At 40.4% G+C, this 21,687-nt stretch overlaps 1 protein-coding gene across 1 annotated transcript in view; it reads left to right on the top strand.

The window, feature by feature from the left end:
- The first annotated feature begins 816 nt into the window (after positions 1-816).
- Positions 817-21,687, top strand: part of LOC121856148 (ras-related protein Rap-2b-like) — a 37,816-nt gene continuing 16,945 nt past the window's right edge. The window contains exon 1 of the mRNA XM_042351461.1: positions 817-2,100. Within this exon, the coding sequence (XP_042207395.1) occupies positions 1,959-2,100 (142 nt within the window). The 5' untranslated portion in view covers positions 817-1,958. The remainder of the gene's footprint in view (positions 2,101-21,687) is intronic.

Below are 21,687 nucleotides of genomic sequence, written 5' to 3' on the forward strand. Positions count from 1 at the left end.
ACTCCCCATCCTCCACTCCCCTTCCCACTCCTCCACTCCACTCCACTCCACTCCTACATCCTCCCCCCCCCACCACCGTCTTCACCACAACAAACTTCAAATGACCACAACACAACAAAATACAGGTGGAAACAACAAATTACTGACCACACCTTAGATAATGTTGTAATGCATCCATACACCAAGTTTAGGTCCAATCCATTCACAATTGTTTGAGTTATTGCCTTCTTGGTGTTCTGTACTGGAGGCTGAACAGGTAAGGCAAGCTCTCTGTATTTGGACGGTGAAAGGTGAATGCTTGTCTGGCACAGGTGAGATAAAATACATGTTAAATCCGTCACACGCAAGCACACACGCAAGCACACACACAGGTGAGGTGACTCTGCCAACAGGTAATGTAATATTGACTATTTCCACAGGTAATAATTCTTTCACCTTCGTGCTATCCAATCACAGCCAGTCAATCACACTCAATCAATCACAGCCAATCACAATGACCTGCTCTGTGATTGGATATACAGCATGTCACGCCAGGTGTGTGTGTGTGTGTGAGCAGGCTACCCCAGGATGAGTGGGGACAGGGTTGAGGCGTGATGCTGCTGTAGGCTTCAGTAAAGTGAGATATAAGAAGCAATATTATCTCCCTCCCTCCCTCCCTCCCTCCCTCTCTCCTTCCCTCCATTTTCACCTCCACCATTATCAGTCACCCTCCCTCTTTCACCAACACCATCCTCCTCTCACCACCACCACCACCACCGTCGACGCCTCTGGGATATATATAAGGAGCGAGCAGGTCGGTGGGACATCATTCTCCCACACACAGCGGCCGAGACGAGACCTAGAGCTCGTCCCCTCCCTCTCACACACGCCCACCAATCACCTGGGGCACACACACCACCTCTCCCAGCGTCGATAGAAGAGAGAGAAGGAAGATTCTACCTACATCTACAGTGAGAAACATAGACAATATCTACGTAAAAACTTGTATTTTTACGTAGGAAGAAAAAAAAAAGGAAAAAGTTTTATTCTAATTCTAAGTGTATTTTGTGACTACTGGGGAAAGTTGTTTAGAAAGTTTTGAGAGACATTTTCGCTGGTTATTTACCTTGGAAAGTTTGTATCGTTTAAAGACAATGAAGTGAAACAAGCTGATGAGATAAACTGTGGTTATACGTAGGTGATAGTTTACAGCGAGACAGTGAGAGATAACGGCAAGACACAGTTTACAGCGAGACAGTGAGAGATAACGGCAAGAGACAGTTTACAGAGAGACAGTGAGAGATAACGGCAAGAGACAGTTTACAGCGAGACAGTGAGGAGACAACGGTGAGACACAATACAGAGAGATAGTATGAGACACATTCAGAACAACCAATATCTTTCCCACTACGACGATACAAAACAGTAAATATCTTCCTCTAAAGTCTCTCTCTCATCTCTCCCTCCACCCCCCCCCCTCTTTCTCTTCCCTCATCTCTACTTTCTTAAACATCAACAAAAACCAATGGAAAGAAAATAAACATTGAGAAAAAAAGAAAAAATACGTGACAATATATATTCATTCGTATAAACTACTAGAAAAAAAATAATAAGGTCGTTATATCCACTGGGGAAAAAAACGTAGCCTTAACTCTATACAATACTACATCCTGGGAAAAAAAATAAAGTCGTCATATCCACTAGGAAAAACAACCTAAAAAAGACTACAATACCACATCCTGGGAAAAAAAATAAAGTCGTTATATCCACTAGGAAAAACAACCTAAAAAAGATTACTATACCACATCCTGGGAAAAAAAAACCCACATCCATACCACTAAATACAACCACAAACCAATGAAAATGAACCTTAACAAAACCACATACCACCAATAGAACCCAACCCCTTAACCCGCCCTTGGGAAACACCACCACTTAACCAAACAGAAGAGGAACCAGGACGGCCCTACGGTAGAACCATGAAGGAGAACAAACTGGTGGTTCTTGGTGCTGGGGGTGTGGGCAAGACCTCGTTGGTTCTACAGTTCCTACAAGGGTTCTTCTCGCCGACCTACAAACCCACTGTAGAAGATTGCTACAGTCACACACTACAGCTACCAAGTGAGTGCAATTATGTAGATTATTGCATGTTGGGTATACTTCTGAAATGTATGTTATGGGGTAAATATATCGCGTATACTCATCAAATATATGCTATGATATATATTCTACGAAATATACGATATATACTACTTATATCAGCCCAACTACCCTAAGCATATACAATTATACCCCCTTAAATTATGGTAAATACTCTCCCGTAAGTTATTGAAATATACCAGGTATATTTATATGTCCTCTCTTGCGGGTATACCACTATATGTACGTTATATTATATTTTGTTATATTAGACAAAGGTAAGTAATGGTATTTATAAGTTACCAAAATATTATCTTGAAATTACTAAAAAAAATAAATAAATGGTTAGAATTTATTTTTTTTTAATTACCAAAATGGACGCTTGTCGGCCATTTTGAATCGGCATGAAAAAAAAAATTCGGAGTTGAATTATGGAAGTTAATCTAAGTTGGTGTGATTAATTAAACTCTCTTTCTCTCTTTATCTTTCTTTTATTTTCGTGATCAATCTTTCTTTATATCACGCTATTTCTCTCTCTCTCTCTCTCTCTCTCTCTCTCTCTCTCTCTCTCTCTCTCTCTCAGCCCCTCCCCTACCCTCTCTCTTCTCATCAAAAATACCCACAAGAAAATACCCCCCAAAAAATACCTGGGTTTAAGGTATCCAACGACGGTACCTTAAACCCTGCGGTATTTAAGGGGTTTAGGGCAGCGTTTGGAGACTTGGTTCGTTCCTAAACCTTAAACTTAGCCGTAAGATTAGGTAGAGTACATGTATACAGTCATACGTAATATACACACATAGGGAGCATCATACATACATACATACACACATACATACATACACACAATTACATATACATACATACATATATAAATACATACACACACATACATACATACATACATACATGAAACTCATTTTGGCGAAGATTCTGATGGATGTTCGCGTCCAATTAGCGAATTAATTTGGCGAGAAACTTTTTTTTGGGGGGGCGGGTTTCAAGTTGGCGGCTCTAATTCTTTTCTACCTACTTAACGCGACAAAGAAACTGAAAAAATATGATTACATTTTTTTGTTTCATTTTAAATCTGTAAAAAAATTTATACTCTTATTTAATGTTTGTTTGTTTGTTTGTGTTGTTGTTTGTGTTTGTTTGTTGTTTGTCACCATTTCCTCAATACGTGACTCATAAAATACAAATTACTCAACAAAATCCCAAAACAAGGAAACATAAACAGCAAACAACAACAAAAACTAAAGTAAATAAGAATAAACTTCAAAACAACAAAAGAATAAAGATGAAAAAAAAACAAAATAAAATAAAAATGGTAACCCAATATAATAATAATAAGACTCGAGTTGCCATTTAATATTTTTCTTTCCCTTTAATTTAACTCTGGGTCAGTATATCATTTTGTAATGTTATTCTTTTAATTTTACTTCAAGACGGTAAGAAACGAGTTTAGAACGTGGTTGATACTAAACTAGACAAGCCTTGTTTTACTCATTTGTGTAGTTAGGTTAGGTATTTTCAGTCTAGGATCGAACGAGTGACTCTCAGGAATAGAAGTGAGTTTTGTTTCCATTCAACCACATCATTCTTTAATTTTAACTAAATTACTAAAGATATTTTAGAATTACCTGAATTGATATTTTATGTTTTTTCTCCCGATTTTTGTAAACATCAATAGAAAAAAACACCAGAGTTGCCAATTCATGTTTTTTTCCCAATTTTATTTTACATCAATACGAAAAATCAACAAAAAAAAACACCAGAGTTGCCAATTATGTTTTTTTCCAATTTTATTTTACACCAATACAAAAAAAAAACACCAAAGTTGCCAAATCATGTTTTTTTTCCCAATTTTATTTTACACCAATACGAAAAATCAACAAAAAAAACACCAGAGTTGCCAATTATGTTTTTTTTTAATATTCCATTATAAAGACCAGCGTAAAAATATCACCTCACAGCGTAGGGAATAAAAGCGTCAACTCTTTCACCCGGGTTTTCCTCTTTGGTCTGACATCAAACAGTTTCCTTTTAGTAAGCTGGAGAATTAATTGGCCCATTTGACAAGTAAGCTGGAGAATTAATTGGCCCATCGACAAACGTTACAAAAAGGCTGGCTTGAAATGTTCTGGCAGTTTGAGAGGTGGGGTGTGTGTGGGGGTGGGGGTGGGGAGGTGTGTGGGGGTGTGGGGTGGGGGAGGTGTGGGGTAAAAGTGGGGGGAGGTGTGGGGGTGGGGGTGGAGAGAAGATGTGAGGATATAGAAACGTGGAGGTGTGGGGGAGAAGAGAGGTGGGGAGGAAGAGAAAGGTAGGGGAGGGAAGAGAAAGGTTGGGGAGGAAGAGAAAGGGGGAAGTGTGAGAATATGATGGACAAGAGAGAAAGGAGGAGGAGTGGAGAGAAGGTTAAGTGTGTGTGTGTGTGTGTGTGTGTGTGTGTTTCTACTTATACGTATAATAATGGTTGTCCCTCATGTAACGAGGATGGCCGGCCCAAGGGCCACCTAGACGTGAATTTGTTTAAGGGGTAGAAGCTGTCGCCAACACAACAACCACATCATGAAGCTGTCGCCAACACAACAACCACAACCTGAGTTAACGAGCTGCATGACCCAATGTCAAGGAATAGTCCGAGAAGACCGGACAACTCGCCAACTGCACTGGCTAACCATTACCCCGGAACACGATCCACAAATCGATTAACATCCAGGTCCCCAATTACTGCTGGGTAGACAGAGGCAAATGGCGTAAAGAAACTTGTACACACACACAAACCTACGGTACAAGGCAGCCACATTTCACTACCATCGCTCTTTAACTTGGTGTAAATATTATAGCTGTAGCAGTCAAATTATTATTATTATTATTATTATTATTATTATTATTATTATTATTATTATTATTATTATTATTATTATTATTAGTATTAAAGGCAATACCTGCATGGAAAAGTGTGTGTGTATAAATTTGCATGTATGTATGTATGTATGTATGTATGTATGTAAATGAAGTGGATCCAACTCGTTAACAGGTGTGACAGAGAGAGAGAGAGAGAGAGAGAGAGAGAGAGAGAGAGAGACGCACACCCACACAGCTGAATTAAATAACATTAACATATCCAGTGAAATTAATTGCAAACTGGAGCATGATACAACCATTTCCCCCCTTCCCTCACCCCTCCCCCTTCCTTCCCCCCTTCCCTCACCCCTCCCCCTTCCTTCCCCCCTTCCCTCACCCCTCCCCCCTTCTCCCCCTTCCTTCATCCCTCCCTCCCTCCCACTCCTTTTACGTGTCCAAAACCCGTGTCACCCGTGCCTTGGGACATCACCCGTGTCTTGTGCGATATGCGTGTCCAACAGCGTAACTGTTATTGGGATTAGTTTGCTCACGTAGCCTTCCCCATGTCCAAAACACGTTTCTCAATGTGATAACTACTTTCTATGTCCAAAACACGTGTCCAAATGGCATAAACCCATCAAATGTCCAATCAAGTACACCCAGCCATCCCTCCTATGTCCAATACACGTGTCCAAATGGCATATCAACCGGAGATATAGATCGATGAGGCGTCACCCTTGTCCAATACACGTGTCCTAAAGGCAACAGACCTTCCCCTCCCACAATTAGATTACCATCACCTTCGTCCATACGTGAGAGAGGTGAAAACTCCCCCTCTCTCTCTCTCTCTCTCTCTCACCATGACAGATTCTCTCTCTGTGTGAAGTGGGTCGAGTGTGTCACATGTTTGAACCTCTAGTCACATGTTCTATCACTTTGTTCAACACGAGAGTCACATGTTTGAACGCATCTTGTACAGGTTGTGAACACGTGTGCTGAACTAATCTGTTTAATATGTCGAGTTGAATGTCGCCGTCTTTACACTCCCTTCTCTCTCCCTTACACCTCCTCTCCCTTATATCCTCCCTCCCTTGCTACACTCTCCCTACACCTGTGGCCTCACACCTTCCTCCCACACACACACACCTTCCCTCCCACACACACCTTTCCCTCCCCACACACACATATTCTCCCACACACACACCTTCCCTCCCTCACACACACCTTCCCTCCCCTCACACACCTTCCCTCCCTCACACACACACACCTTCCCTCCCTCACACACACACACACCTTTCCCTCCCACACACACACACACCTTTCCCTCCCACACACACACACCTTCCCTCCCACACACACACCTTCCCCTCCTCACACACCTTCCCCCTCCCACACACACACACCTTCCTCCCACACACACACACCTTTCCCTCCCACACACACACCTTTCCTCCCACACACACACACACACACACCTTTCCCCTTCCCACACACACACCTTTCTCCCACACACACACACCTTTCCCTCCCACACTCTCATCAATTTTTCTTTCTACTACTACATATTATCTACCACTTTCCTTTCTTTCTTTTTCCTTTCCTTCTTTTACTTTCATGATCAATAACACACAATATATTCGGCTTGTCGTGTCTTGTCGTGTGTGTGTGTGTGTGTGTGTGTGTGTGTGTGTGTGTGTGTGTGTGTGTGTGTGTGTGTGTGTGTGTGTGTGTGTGCTCGTCCCCAAAGGCTCTTATGGTTTCCCTGGGCGGTTAGAGTCATCGGATCGCGTCGTGTCGGAAGCGAGTAAAAGGGAGGGCGGGAAGGAAGGGGAGTGGAAGGGAAGGGTGCAGCAAATATCTTCCTTCTCTCTCTCTCTCTCTCTCTCTCTCTTCTCTGGCACCTTCCACGTGAAAAAAATAAATTTGATGAAAAATAAATTTTTCACTCTTAAAGGCATTCAAGATGGGGAAGTGAGAAGGAGGGAGGGAGGGGAGAGATGAATTCAATTTGAGGAAGCATTTTCCGGGTCGCTCTCAATCACTCTCTATCTCACTTTGACTTCCTCTCTCTCTTTTTTTTCTTCTCTCTCTATTTACTCTATCTCTCTTTTATTATCTCACTTTCTCTTTCTCTGATGACCGAAATTGGTTATTATACCCCACCTGGCCACCGTAATTGGCTATTATGACCACCTCACCAACAAAATTGGCTTAAGTCAATAATTAATTAGCTAAACATCACCAATTATTAAAACAAACAAGAATATCTCATAATTATACTTAAATAGTGAAATTATATAACCCTCTCCCTATAATTACCTGTACTAGCCAAACTAACCAACAACTCCCAATTATAACTCGTGAAATTATATAACTATCTATAATTACCTGTACTAGCCAAACTAACCAACAACTCCCAATTATAACTCGTGAAATTATATAACTATCTATAATTACCTGTACTAGCCAAACTAACCAACAAAATCCCAATGATAACTCGTGAAATTATATAACTATCTATAATTACCTGTACTAGCCAAACTAACCAACAACTCCCAATTATAAATCGTGAAATTATATAACTATCTATAATTACCTGTACTAGCCAAACTAACCAACAACTCCCAATTATAAATCGTGAAATTATATAACCCTCTCCCTATAATTACCTGTACTAGCCAAACTAACCAACAAAATCCAAATTATACTCAAAATTTAACGCCAAACTATTAACAATTAAACCCAGACCATTACATATAACAACTTCTATAAATTCAGGAAACCACATTAGATTCAAGTAATACATTCTAATCCTATAAGAGCCTTAGATAACAGAGCGTCTATACGTAACACAAGAGGATCCAATCTCACTCGCCTTGTCAGGGAATCTAAACACGTCGGATCAAATACCACTTGAGGGAGTGTGTGTGTGTTGATTCTCCCGCCATCCCATCGTCGATAACTGTTTATGAGATATACCTATCCACTTTAAGAGATACCTATCCACTTTAAGAGATACCTATCCACTTTAAGAGATACCTGTCCACTTAAGAGAACACTTTTGTGGGGTTTTTTTAGAGATAAGAGATAGTATCCAGGTTTTTAAAGATAGAGAATAAGTGAGAAATGAGTTCGTTTTCTCTGACCAGTTTCTGACGAGTGAGTCGAGTCAATATGTGAAGTAAGGTTGTTGTTTCAAGGCGATCAGGTGTGTGTGTATGTGTGTGTGTGTGTGTGTGTGTGTGTGTGTGTGTGTGTGTGTGTGTGTGGATCTAATTCCCCCCTCCCCCCTTTTCCATGAGTCCGATTTGTAGGATTCGAACTATAAAAAGAGGAGAGGAGAGAGAGAGAAGAGAAGAGGGAGAAGAGAAGAGAGAGAAGAGATAATAAACGAAAGAGGATTCAATCGCGTCCATTCAGGTGATACAAACTCTCTATTCCTGGAGGGTTTAGCGATTCAAACTCACCCCACACGTCTATCCCTCCCCCCCTTCCTCCCCCCCACCTCCCTACCCCCTCCACGTCCTTTACCCCCCCTCTCCTACCTCTTTCTCCCCCCCCCTACCCATGGTGTTGGCGTTCGTGGATTCACTCGTTTATGAATGCAGTATTGGTAAGTGTTTCTGTCATCTATAGCCGAGAGACAGACAGACAGACGAACAGAAATCCCCATCGTATTACCAAGCATTCACAGACAGACAGACAGACAGACACACACACACACACACACACACACACACACACACACACACACACACACACACACACACACACACCAAAAATAGAAAAAGAGAGAGATTCAATCATTTATACACACAACAAAAAACAAAAGTTAAATCGTCTATACATTTCCCTCACATCGCCACACTATTCCCGCGTCAAGTAAAAACAACAATAAAATAGCTCTAATAGGCATCAGATCCCAATTACACCTTATTTAACTCTGTTTATATGACTCAAATAACACCTTCCCAATTAATTAACCTGTGAAACGTGGTATTACAAAATATTTAATTCACCTATTGTTATTCCCAGAAAAAAAATACAGATTATGTAATACTTCTCTATGGTGTAATAGCTTTTACTGTAATGGCTGGCTGTAATCGTTTAGTGAGAGGTTGCAGTAGAATTTTGTTATGGTCTTTACAGCAAGAGTTGAGCAATGAGTTGAGGATGGAAAAGGAAGTATTATTTTTAAGATAGATTAATTAAGTTGATGTGTGATTAATTGGAGTTTTTATACAGGTATATATAATTAGTAAATGGTTACCTGAGGACACACTTATGTTTCTCTCTCTCTTTCTTTCTTTCTTTCAGTCCTCTCTCTTTATTCTCTCTCTCTCTCTCTCGGTCTCTTGTCCTATCCCCTTTCTCTCTGTTGTTCTATCCCCTTTGTTTCTCTCGCTCTCTTTCTCTGTTCATCGTTTCTCTCTCTCTCTCTCTCTCTCTCTCTCTCTCTCTCTCTCTCTCTCCTCCGCACGTACTCTGCTTTCCCTTTGAACTCAAGCTCACACACTCAAACGCCTTTCTCTAGCCTTCAGAAATAAAAAAAGAAAGCTACAAGACCCCAAGAGAAATGTGAAAGCCATCCCATTCTCTCTCCGACTTTCTGAAAGCTTGTGAAGTGAAAGATGGGTGAGAAAGTGAGTTCAGAAACACGTGTTGGTTTTAGGTTAGGTTAGATTAGGTTTGGTTAGGTTAGGTTAGGTTAGTGTTTCTCTATGTTAGGTCAGATTAGCGTTAGGGTGGTTAATCTTTAGGTGTAATAAGCTTGGGTGAAATAAGCTTGGATGAAAACTTATGAACTCATTAATATGTTAAGTGTGGAGGCATGTAAGAATATTTAGAAGCACACACACACACACACACACACACGCGCGCGTAGCGAGTGAGTGTTTGGGGTCCTGTGTATTTAATAAGATTGTGGTGTCGAACAGGAATCCGTAGGCGAGGAACTTGAAGTGGTAGAAGGTGGTGGGTGCAGGTAGAGACAAGTAACGATGTGGAGACGATAACTGGGAGGTGTGTGTGTGTGAGAGAGAGAGAGAGAGAGAGAGAGAGAGAGAGAGAGAGAGACTCAAGACTCAAGACTCTCACTTCCCCTTCCAAAGTAAACACACCCTCCTCCTGCCCCACTCATTACCTCTCCTCCCTACCCCCTCTTCCCTCCTCCTCAATCAAAGGGCGCCCTCCAGAGAGAAAAGACGCCCCTCCCTCCCTCCTTACCCTCCCCCACTCTCACCTCCCCCTCCCCTCCCTTTCCTACTCTTACCTCCCTCACTCCCCTCTCCCTATTTACTCCCTGACTTCATTTACTCCCTTTTTTTCATATTTTTCCGAGAGTCATTAAAGTATATGGAGGGCATTCACCTTTTGACCTCCTCCCTGAGAGCTGAGGTCACGTCAAGGTTGGGGGAGGAGGGGGAGGGAGGTGAGGTGGTGGCGGGTGGTAGTAAGGGTTAATATTTTTTAATCGCTTCGTTAGGTAATTGAGGATTATTGAGGAGGTTCGTTAAGTGGTAGCTAAGTGGTCGTTGACTAATCATTTATAGTTTTTATAAATACTAACATTACTTACATTTCGGTGGCATTATTATTACGAGCATTAAAATGTTTTCATCCACGCTAGTACAACTACTATTATTAATACTATTTATATTAGTACCTATTATTACTATTACTATTATCACTTAATCAATGCTATTATCATCATTACTACTACTACCATTACTACTACTACCACTACTACTACTACCACTACCACCTTCACCAAAACAACTACTACTACTATCGCTACTATTACCCATCCAAGACGTATCCCAAACTTCGTGCATACTGGAAAAAAAAAAGACTGGGAACATTTTTCTTCCCAGTATTGACAAGACTTTCGGGGTATACATATATTTTTTCTTTAGTATTGCCAAGAAACCTAAGTTACTTCTCCATCTCCCAAACAGTGAATTGAGATCAAATACGTCCTCTTAATATTGCGCCTTCTCGTATGTGTTACCGACTTCACATGACTTTCAACTCAAGGCTCCAATCTGTGAAGGGAGTGAACAGATTAGATGTCCAGTGAATATTTTCTTTTTTAAACTGTGAGCTATTTCTAGATTGTAATTTCGTTTTTTTATTATTATATTGGAGTTTTATTATATTATTTAAGTTACTGTGAGCAAAATTATGTTGTAATCATCGGTGTTGTCAAGTCTTAGAATAATTTAATTCATTTTCAAACGTCAGGAATGATATCACTCCAAACAGTTTTGCGAAAATAAAAGAAAAAAAGGAAGAAAGTAAGAGAGAGTGAAAAGAAAGGAAAGAGATACAATATGGGAGTAAAATATATTCAGGAGACAAAGGAAAGAAATCTTCTCGTCGGCAACTCTTGACTCGACATTCGTTTTCCCGCGCTTTTCCTCTGTTTACATTCCGCCGAAGGGGGATACGAGCCCAGGGTCCCTTATTCTTCCCGCCACTGTATAAATGGTACGTGTTTACCGCCGGTAATGATTCCTTAGCCAAAAATGCCCAGCTGGAGTGTTGGTTTTTAATTCCATATTCCCTGGAGCGTACGAACCTTTGTTGATATTTCCCCTCCTTTTTTGAAATAAATAAAAAAAAACTAATCTTGATTTCGGTGTTAGAAAGATTTTTACGTCCATTGATCTGAGTTGTAGTGAACCAGAAGTTTTCTCTTATCTCTCTATGATATGAGGAGAAAAATATTACGAGTCCTTGTGAATCTCTGAGAATCCATCTTCACATCGTAACCTTGGATGAATCGGATACAGTGGCGCATATAACTGTAGTAGGCGTTGAAGGGGGGAGGAGGAGGGGGTAGGGGGAGAGAGGGGGGAGAAAGGGGAGGGGGAGGAGGGAGTAGGGGGAGAGGGGGGAGGAGGAGGGGGGGGGTAGTCAGACACAGCCCCAACCTTTGCTAAACAGACAAGTGGATGGAACTCAATAATAACATCTCCCTTCCAGTTCCCCCCACCTCCACCTTTTCCAGGAACTTATTAACGACACTGGACAGATAGATCCACAGGTATCCAGTTCCAGTCTTAAGTGAACTAATTAAATACTTCCTTCAGTCATAAGATACGAGATCAAATTAATATAACAATCTTTGATGATCTAATTTTGCGTTTTATCTTATGTGAATTAGTTAAATATATCCTTATATTAGTAGATAAAGGGGGAAAATTATCCTATAAAACCTATAACAGCTTAATTAACCTATAACAGCTTAATTATATATAATGAACTATATATTATAGCTTAAGGTGTTTAACTAATTAAGTATTTCCAAACGAACACAAAAAACAAAATCCCACCTCGTAATTAGCATTGAAAGTTATTAAAATCATCCAAGCGTCATTACCAATAATTACCCCGCAATCGAATCGTGGACCATAGATTCGGATTCAACATACACTAAGGAGTACCAATACAAAATCCCAGACACTAAAATATAGGCCTACTCTTCTAGCGGAATTGGAATTTAAGCGATCACATTATACACAATTCTCTTATCAACACAAATAGGCCAAAATTATAATACGAATTTCTTTTACAATCTTTGGAGAGAATCTAGACTTTGGATTCTAATTGAGTCTTATGTACTGTATATTTTCCCTGCTTGGAGACGAGTAAATAGCCTACGAAAATCCCTTAAGCTACAGAATAAACTTAGCCCAGAAAATACAGATTAAATTACTGTACTGTTATTTAATCTCTTCTTCGTGAATTCTTAGTAATGTTATAGATTCACCTGATGATAAAGCACCCTAACGCTGCCTCTAACTGGGGGAGGGGGGAGGTTAGGTTAGGTTAGGTTAGGTTAGGTTAAGTTAGGTTAGGTTAAGACGAGATTACCAAACATCGCGTCCTCTGCTAAACGCATTCCCTTGTATCAGGTATGTATGACAGAAAACAGCGTCGATGATTGGGTTTCACTGTTCATGACTTCAAAGAAACAATTTAAATCAGACGAGGGAAAAAAAAGCGAGGAATTCACTTTCGCTTTACCGTCCATGAGTGATGGAAAAAAAAAAGTTAATAGTCCTTGAATTTAAACTGAAAATTAAAAACAAAAAGAAATTCAGTTTGGACGAATGATTTTGATAATTAAGAAAAAATGGTAATAATTGTAGAATGGAAAGTGAAAATTAATGAATGAGGAATTTAGTTTAGACGAGAGAACTTGAGAATTATGGAAAGAAAGAAAAAAATTAATATATGTAAATAGAAAAAATAATAAAAATGTGAACACGTAATTAAGATAATAGAATTTTACATATAATGAGTATGTCTAAAAAATGAAAGGAAAAAAAAAATAAAAAAAAAATTAAAAAAATAAAATACACGAAAACAAAAAAAATAAAAAATACAAATCGATATAAACGAAAATATAAATAAAACAAACTAAAGAATTCATTGAAAACCCTGAAGCAAAAAAAAATAGATCCAGGTCACAAAAGCAGTAAATTGAGGTTAGATCCGGTTCAGTCCTCGTGGTCATGATTAAGAGTAAAGCTGGTAAAAAAACAAAGGAGCATCACGTGAAGATTAAACACCCTAGCTTATTTTATCTGGTTATTTAAATACTTTAACGCTGGCCTAACCTAACCTAACCTAACCTAACCTAAAGTAACGCTAACCTAACCTCTCCTGAGCTAACTTAACCTAACATAACATAAAAACCAAACGTAACGCAACGTAACCTAACACTAACCCCACCTAGGTGACATTAAGGTATTCAATCATCATGTGAAATAAACTAGAGTACCCAATCATCAGGTGACCCTCCCCCCTGCAGCAACCATGTAAACAAAACGAGTCATAACTCCCTAAAATATGGAAGAAAAATAATGATTCTTGGTCCACTATGAGATCTAGTTGAGCTTAAATCAACTTCGGAGTATAAACGCTCAAGTTACCATGTTTACAAAAAAAAATACCACGACGGAAGGCCAGGCGGAACCACGAACGTACGATTAATAGGAAAGAATATATCGTATAAAAAAAAATAAATAAAAAATACACAGAAATGATAAATGGTCATGTCTATAAAACACGCGGGGAAATAAACCAACTGTAGTGAATGATGTGTGGGCGTAAGGCAGCGATATCCGGTACAGTTGGAGGACTTTACCGCCACTTAGCGAGTAAATAGTGATATAACGAGGTGGAACGTAATCCTGTGACGATACTTACTGAGTAGAGGGAGAGAGTGGTGAGGAGTCATTGAGAGGGAAGAAAAGGGGAGAGGAAAGGGAGGGAAGAAAAGGGGAGAGGAAAGGGAGAGGAGACGGGGATGAAGAGGTGAGGAAAGGGATTAGGGGAAGGAAAACAACAAGCGTGAAGAAGGAAGGAGAGGAAGGAGAGAAAGAAAGAGAAAGAGAGAGAGAGAGAGAGAGAGAGAGACAAACAACCACCCACATCTTTCTTTCATCAAACATCAACAATACCACCACCCCCCCCAACATAAAATAGCCGCCACCCACCACCACCTCTTCTCCCAAATACAATAATTATCCCCTACACATCTCCATTAACCTCCTTTAGCTCTTAATCATCTCCTTATTGTATTCAAACCAACTAATAAGCAATCAACACTCGATGTATGTAAGTTATGAATGGATGGGTGTTGCGATCTGTCGACAAAGGAAGCTCTCGCGTCAACAACAACAACTCGGAACTTGTCAATGGGAGGGAAACTGACTGACTGCCAGGCGTATGATGCATTACAGAATATATTTTAGTCTAGTTCTCCTTCTAATACTCTGTACAGTAAGCATGTATCTTGTAGTGTTCTTTACCTACAATAGTGGTTCAGTGTCTATAGATATTTCTTAGTAAATCTTTTTTTTTTTTTGTGATCACTTGAAGATTGGACACTCCAGTTTATTTCACCTGATAATGTAAATAGTCGCTTTTTGGTTAGGTTAAGTTAGGTTAAGTAACGTCAGGTCAGGTTAGGTTAAGTAAGGTCAGATTTGGCTAAGAAAGGTCAGGTTTGGTTAAGAAGGTCAGGTTTGGTTAAGTAAGGTCCGGTTAGGTTAAGTAAGATCAGGTTTAGTTAAGTAAGATCAGGTTTGGTTAAGTCAGGTTAGGTTAAGTAAGGTCAGGTATGATAAGTAAGGTTCGAATTAGATAAGGTCAGCATCAGGGAGGTCAATCTCCAGGTGAAATAAGCTGGGTTGTCTACTCTTCAAGTTGTCCAACCTTTGCTATTAATGAATTAAATGTAAATATATTAAAGAATGAGGAATTAGATTCTTTTGAGATTATTTAAGAACTGTTAAGTAAACTGTAGCCACCACACCTAAAGCATTTCGTTGAATTTACTAACATAAAACAAAAACAATAATAATAATAATAACAATAATAATAATAACAATAATAATAATAATAACAATAATAATAATAATAATAGTAACACACTTCACAACAGCATCACAAGTTAGTAAGTTTAGTGACCAACCATTAACCCAGAAAGTCAATTATCAAGTTATCTTCTCCACATCTGAGTCAGGGTGCCAGATATAAGAGCCACTTGACCCTAATAGCTTAGTGCCACGGGCCATCAGTGTCAGCCTGTGATTGGTTGAACTATTTCTTATCGTGGAGTTGATTGGCGAGTCATTTTGTGGGTCTGTATTTATTAGTTACTATTATTATTATTATTATTATTATTATTATTATTATTATTATTATTATTATTGTTGTTGTTGTTGTTGTTGTTGTTGTTGTATCAAACCAATAAACAACAATACCAACGCACAACCCCTGACCCCCTCCCCCCCGACTGTCACTTGTTTCCCGCCACTGCGACATCCTCTCCTGCCGCCCCTCCTCCGGGTCCTTGACAACTCCCGAGGTTCCTGCCAAAACTAATGAATCCTCTGGTGGCCACATTGACTCAATTAGTTCTTTCTGGCCGTGACCCCTAGCCTTGTTTTGGGCTCACGTTGGGTCATAGTTGTGATAAAGTGGGTGGGAGGGGTTGTTAGGTAGGTAGTGTGTGTGTGTGTGTGTGTGTGTGTGTGTGTGTGTGTGTTTTTGCTTAGTGGAGATAAATGTACGGATGTGATTGTGTACATGATAATAATAATGATAATAATAATAATAATAATAATAATAATAATAATAATAATAATAATAATAATAATAATAATAATAACCAGGCTTCGGGGAGACATGTTATTCACCAAAGTGATTATTAATATCACATACTTTTGGCGGGTACAACTAACACCTTTTTATGGCGGGAATAAACAGCTTTTGGCGGGAATAATCGGCTTTTGGCGGTAATTACATGATTTGGGAGGGAAACTGAAACCATTAAAGGACAAACATTAGTTGAGTTTTGAGTCAAAGGTGCTATTTAATTTTTTCTGTATCTGACGTAAATTATGATTCAGAAGGTCAACTTATTAATTATAAACTGTAATTATTTTTTTTACTATTGACTGGACGAAAATAAACTAGTTCTCGTCGGTATAAAGACATTTTTGTGAGGAACATAAAATTATGGCGGGAATAGTGAGGTTTTGACGGGAATAGTGAGGTTTTGGCGGGAATAGTGAGATTTTGGCGGGAATAATGAGGTTTTGGCGGGAATAGTGAGGTTTTAGCGGGAATAGTGAGGTTTTGGCGGGATCCTATGTCTTTTTGGCGGCAAATCTAAGACTTTTGGCGGCAAACCTAAATCCCTTTTCAAATGTCTCCAAGAATATTTTCTTTTAGAGCGAAAAATCTATTGGCGGGAACACTAAACCTTATTGGCGGGAAAACTAAACCGTATTGGCGGGAAATCCTGGACTCTTACAGTTAGCGGGAAACTTTGGGCGGGGAAAATCCTGAGCCGGGACACAAGTTGAGAAACTCTTACTGCACCATCCATTAAGGCCCCCCAGGGAAAAAAACAAGGGAAAAAAAGTTCCATTAATCGGCTTTCAGGAGTAACAACTTCAAGGTTGGGGAAGGGCCTCTTAGGAGAACTAGATACGGTTTATCAAAGGTTCCCAATATAAATTCTTACCTTGAGCGGAGACGGTAAATTATTGATACCTTGAGTACGATGATTTAACCCCTTGAGTACGATGATTTAATCCCTTGAGTACGATGATTTAACCCCTTGAGTACGATGATTTAACCCCTTGAATACGATGATTTAACCCATTGAGTACGATGATTTAACCCCTTGAGTACGATGATTTAACCCCTTGAGTACGATGATTTAACCCACTGAGTACGATGATTTAACCCATTGAGTACGATGACTCATATATGGACGATAACTTAACCCCTTGAATACGATGAGTTAACCCCTAGAGACTGATGACTTAACCCCTTGAGTACGATGATTTAACCCATTGAGTACGATGATTTAACCCCTTAACTGAATTACATCTAAACGGATATAACAAGACGATTTTAACTGAAAGACAATTACGTCACATTCATGAATCCAAAATGGCGACAAAATATTCCTAAGACCATACTAATTCATAGAAATTTTTTGTCAATATAAAAATAAGAAAACTAAACTAACTTGAGATTTTTTTTTGGGGGGGGAGGGGAGCTGATCTATGCCATCATGGTCGACTGGAACACGTAATTGGTCCAGAGATTCGATTTAGTCAGCCTTTTGATCGCAAGTTGAGGCTCAGGGTGAAGAAAATGCTCAACTGGTCCTCCAGGTTCTTTAGAGGTGATTTTTCAACTCTTACAGAATGGCAAAATGAACCAATTATCCCGGATTAATTGATGCTTGTTCTTGATGTCTTAATTCTCACTTCTTTCTTTCTATCTTTCTTACGTTTTTTTTCTTAATCTTTTGCCGTTTCCTTTATTCCCCTTATCTTCGTCTCCTTCCTCCATCTTTTAGCCTTCCCTCTTCTTACTCCTTTCACTCTTACTTTCTGTCAGACTTCCACCCCTCCCCATCCACTCCTCCATCTCTCCCCCCCAACCCTCCCTCTCATTCCCACTCACACCTCCCCCTCATTCCCACTCACACCCCTCCCCCCTCCCCACTCAACAACAACAAACACAAAACAAGAAAAACTCATTAAAACAAAGACAAACAAAAGTACAAAAAAAAAATAGCCCTGGTAACAATAGCTGACATATGCCTCTGTTTCTTAACAACTTTGACCTGTAATTGACCCCGTAAGAAAGGATTGGATTGGTCCCTCTGCTGGAAGGGGTAATGAAGGGGTGGGGGTGAGGTGATGATGGGCGTGAGAGAGAGAGAGAGAGAGAGAGAGAGAGAGAGAGAGAGATTTGTTATTGTTTTCAATTAATCAAGAAACAGATGAAGCAAAAAAGAATATTAACAAGAGAAAATCAACAAAAGCGTAAGATACAAACGGTGAAAATAACAATAAACAACAACAACAATTAGGAAAAACAAAAGAGGAATCGCAATGAGAGAGAGAAAAGGTGAAAATAAATAAATAAAACCAACAAACAACAACGTAGAATAATGATAAAGTGTAAAACAGGTAGGAGACGAGAGAAACAAAATTATTATTATTATTCTACGTCACAGCCACAAGACCTTGGTGGTAAATGTTTCAAAAATGCGAGAAACTGAAACACAATCGACTTTTCTTCCTGAGCAACTGAGTGAGAAATCCACCTCAGTAAACTCTTAGACTGTGTCCTCGTGTACGCGCAAGTTAACCAATCACAATGCGTTACCTCGGCCTAGCCATGAATTGATTCGCCTGATTACCCACACAGGGGGGGTCTGGGGGTAGGTCGGGGATTACCGAGCGCCAAAAATACTGTGACGTAGATTTGTTGCTGTTTAGCCAATGAGGTTTCAAGGTGATAAAATACTGCAACCAATCAGATGAGGGGATTTAGCACGATTATTTTTGTTTACGAAGGATAAGAGAAATGAAATAAAGATAATAATGTAGCAGAAAGAGACGAGAAGAACACAAAGGAAGAACAATAACAATAATTCATCAATAGAGAAAGGAAGGGGAGAAGGAAGAGATAATTTTTCTTATAAATAACATAAATTCTCAATAATCCAGAGTAATAATTATACAACACCCCCCACACACACTCTCTCTCTCACCTTTCCACAACTGAGGCACTCTGTAAGGCAACAAGATCTTTCCACAGAGGTATATCCATATGTCTAATGTGTTGTGTACTATAGGAGCTGAGTTATACATACATACATACATACAGACTTACCTTTAAACACACACACACACCATTAATCTGCCCCCCTCCAAAAAAAATACTCGTTTCATTGACAAAGTCTGTACGGACAACACAAAAATAAAAAAATAAAAACGCGCCAAAATCTCTGGCTAATATCTGTTTAATTTGACTCCGCATCGCAAAAATTCAAAGCTAAATTTGTACCGAAAGAGAGAGAGAGAGAGAGAGAGTATTTCGCTTAGTTTGTTTCACGTAATGTTGCTGTGATAATGAGGCTCCGAGAGAGGGTTTATAACCAAAGGGTGCACAGTTGTTTTTTACCCGCGCTTTTTGTTATGTTTTTGATACATGTTTACATTTACTTTCCCGCGTTTTTTGGGGAGTATTTGTGCACATTTTCGTTCCCGCGTTTTTTTGTTTTCATATTTCTTTACAGTAATTCCCGCGCTTTTTTATACTTATTTACATTACTTCCCGCGCTTTTTTTGTTCTCATATTTCTTAACATTCTCTTTCCCGCGCTTTATTTTTTTTCCCCAGTAGCGTTAACGTCTTTCCCGCGCTTTATTTTTTCCCCAGTAGTGTTAACGTCTTTCCCGCGCTTTATTTTTTCCCCAGTAGTGTTAACGTCTTTCCCGCGCTTTTTTACTATTATTGTTGTTGATGATGATTTCCACTTGACTGAGGCAATACTCTCTTCATGCAGGAAATTCTCGGAGGACTCGGTAAAACTCTTCCTTGTGTCTGGTGTATTTATTCACTCCCTCCGTTTACCCAGTTCCCCCCCTGTTGCTGCTGCTGTTGTTTTTAGCCAATGAGAGGGGCCGAGAGTAATGGACCAATCGTAGTCCATGGATGAGCGGTGTGGACCAATCAGAACGCAAGGATGAATGTTGAAATTAATGTTTTTATTTATTTATTATTGATAGGTGTGATGAACGGGCCATTCAGAGTGTAAAGGAGACAGACTACTTAGTTATGTGTCTAGCCAATTACAGCGTCGGAACAGATCAATACTTCCTTTCTTAACCAATAAGAGATAACCCAAACCAACCAATCACACTGCAGGAAATGACCAATGCTACTCTTCTTGAACCACTGAGAGGCAAGAAGAACGAACCAATCACAAAGCTGGAAATGGTCACTACTACATCGTCTAACCAATGGGAGCGAACAGAATCATATTAATCATGGCGCTGCAACCGATCACTACTGCTTCTCCTGACCAATGGGAGATAAGCAGAACGGACCAATTACAGTGCAGAAGCGGGTCCAGGCGTGGGAAGACAAAGGCGTATCAGAGTTATATATATTAAGTCAAATGTTTAAGACAGACAGACAGACAGAGACACAGATAGACAGACAGACAGATAGAGACATAAACAGACAGACAGAATAGACAAACAGACAGATAGGTAGACAGAAACAGACAGATAACGAGACATAAACAGACATACAGAGATAGACAGCTAGATAGTAAGACACACAGAGATAGATAGACAGATACAGACAGAAAGATAGAGACAGTTAAATAGACAGACAGACAGAAAGATAGAGACAGTTAAATAGACAGACAGAGAAACAGACAGACAGACAGAGCGATAGACAGAAAAACACAGAATGATAGAGAGACAGACAGACAGACAGATACTGAGACAGACAGAGAGATTAACAAGAACGAGCCAGTGAGTCCCAGCGTTATATGAATATTGCACAAACGTGTTGAAAACTCTTAAAGAGGTATTTTGTGACATTCAACCAATAATGCTTTATGGTGTTGAGTGTAGTGCTAGGGAGTTTGTAACGCTGCAACTACATCCTAGACACTTTTGACGTTTGTAACACTGAAACATTAATTTCTCTCTCTCTCTCTCTCACTGCCTTCTCTGCCTTCCCCTCACCCCCTCCTGCCTTCCCCCCTCACCCTCCCCTCCTGCCTTCCCTCACTCCCCCTCCCTGCCTTCCTCCCCGCCTTCCCTCACACTTCTCCCTCCCCTCACACATCCCCTCTCCCTCTCCCCTTTCACACCCCTCACACTCCCTCACACGCCTTCCCCTGCCTCCCTCACACTCCCTCCCTCACACTCCCTCCCTCACACCTCTCCTTCCTCCCTCACACCCCCTTCCTCCTCACACGCCCTCCTCCCTCACACGCCCTCCCTCCTCACACGCCCCTGCCCCCACACCTCTCCTCCTCACACCTCCTCCTCACACCCCCTCCCTCACACCTCCTTCCTCCTCACACGCCCTCCCTCCCCACACGCCCTCCCTCCCTCACACACACGCCCTGCCTCCCCCTCACACTCCCTCCCTCCTCACACACACCCTCCCTCACACCCTCCCTCACACTCTTCCTCACACACGCCCTCCTCCCTCACACGCCCTCCTCCCTCCTCACACGCCCTCCCTCCCTCACACACGCCCTGCCTCCTCACACTCCCTCCCTCCCCACACCTCCTCCCTCACACCTCCCCCTCACACCTCCTTCCTCCCCTCACACCCTCCCCTCCTCACACTTCCTCCT

The sequence above is a fragment of the Homarus americanus genome, unplaced genomic scaffold (genome assembly GCF_018991925.1).
Source record: "Homarus americanus isolate GMGI-L3 unplaced genomic scaffold, GMGI_Hamer_2.0 scaffold59441, whole genome shotgun sequence".
NCBI classification, from domain to species: domain Eukaryota; kingdom Metazoa; phylum Arthropoda; class Malacostraca; order Decapoda; family Nephropidae; genus Homarus; species Homarus americanus.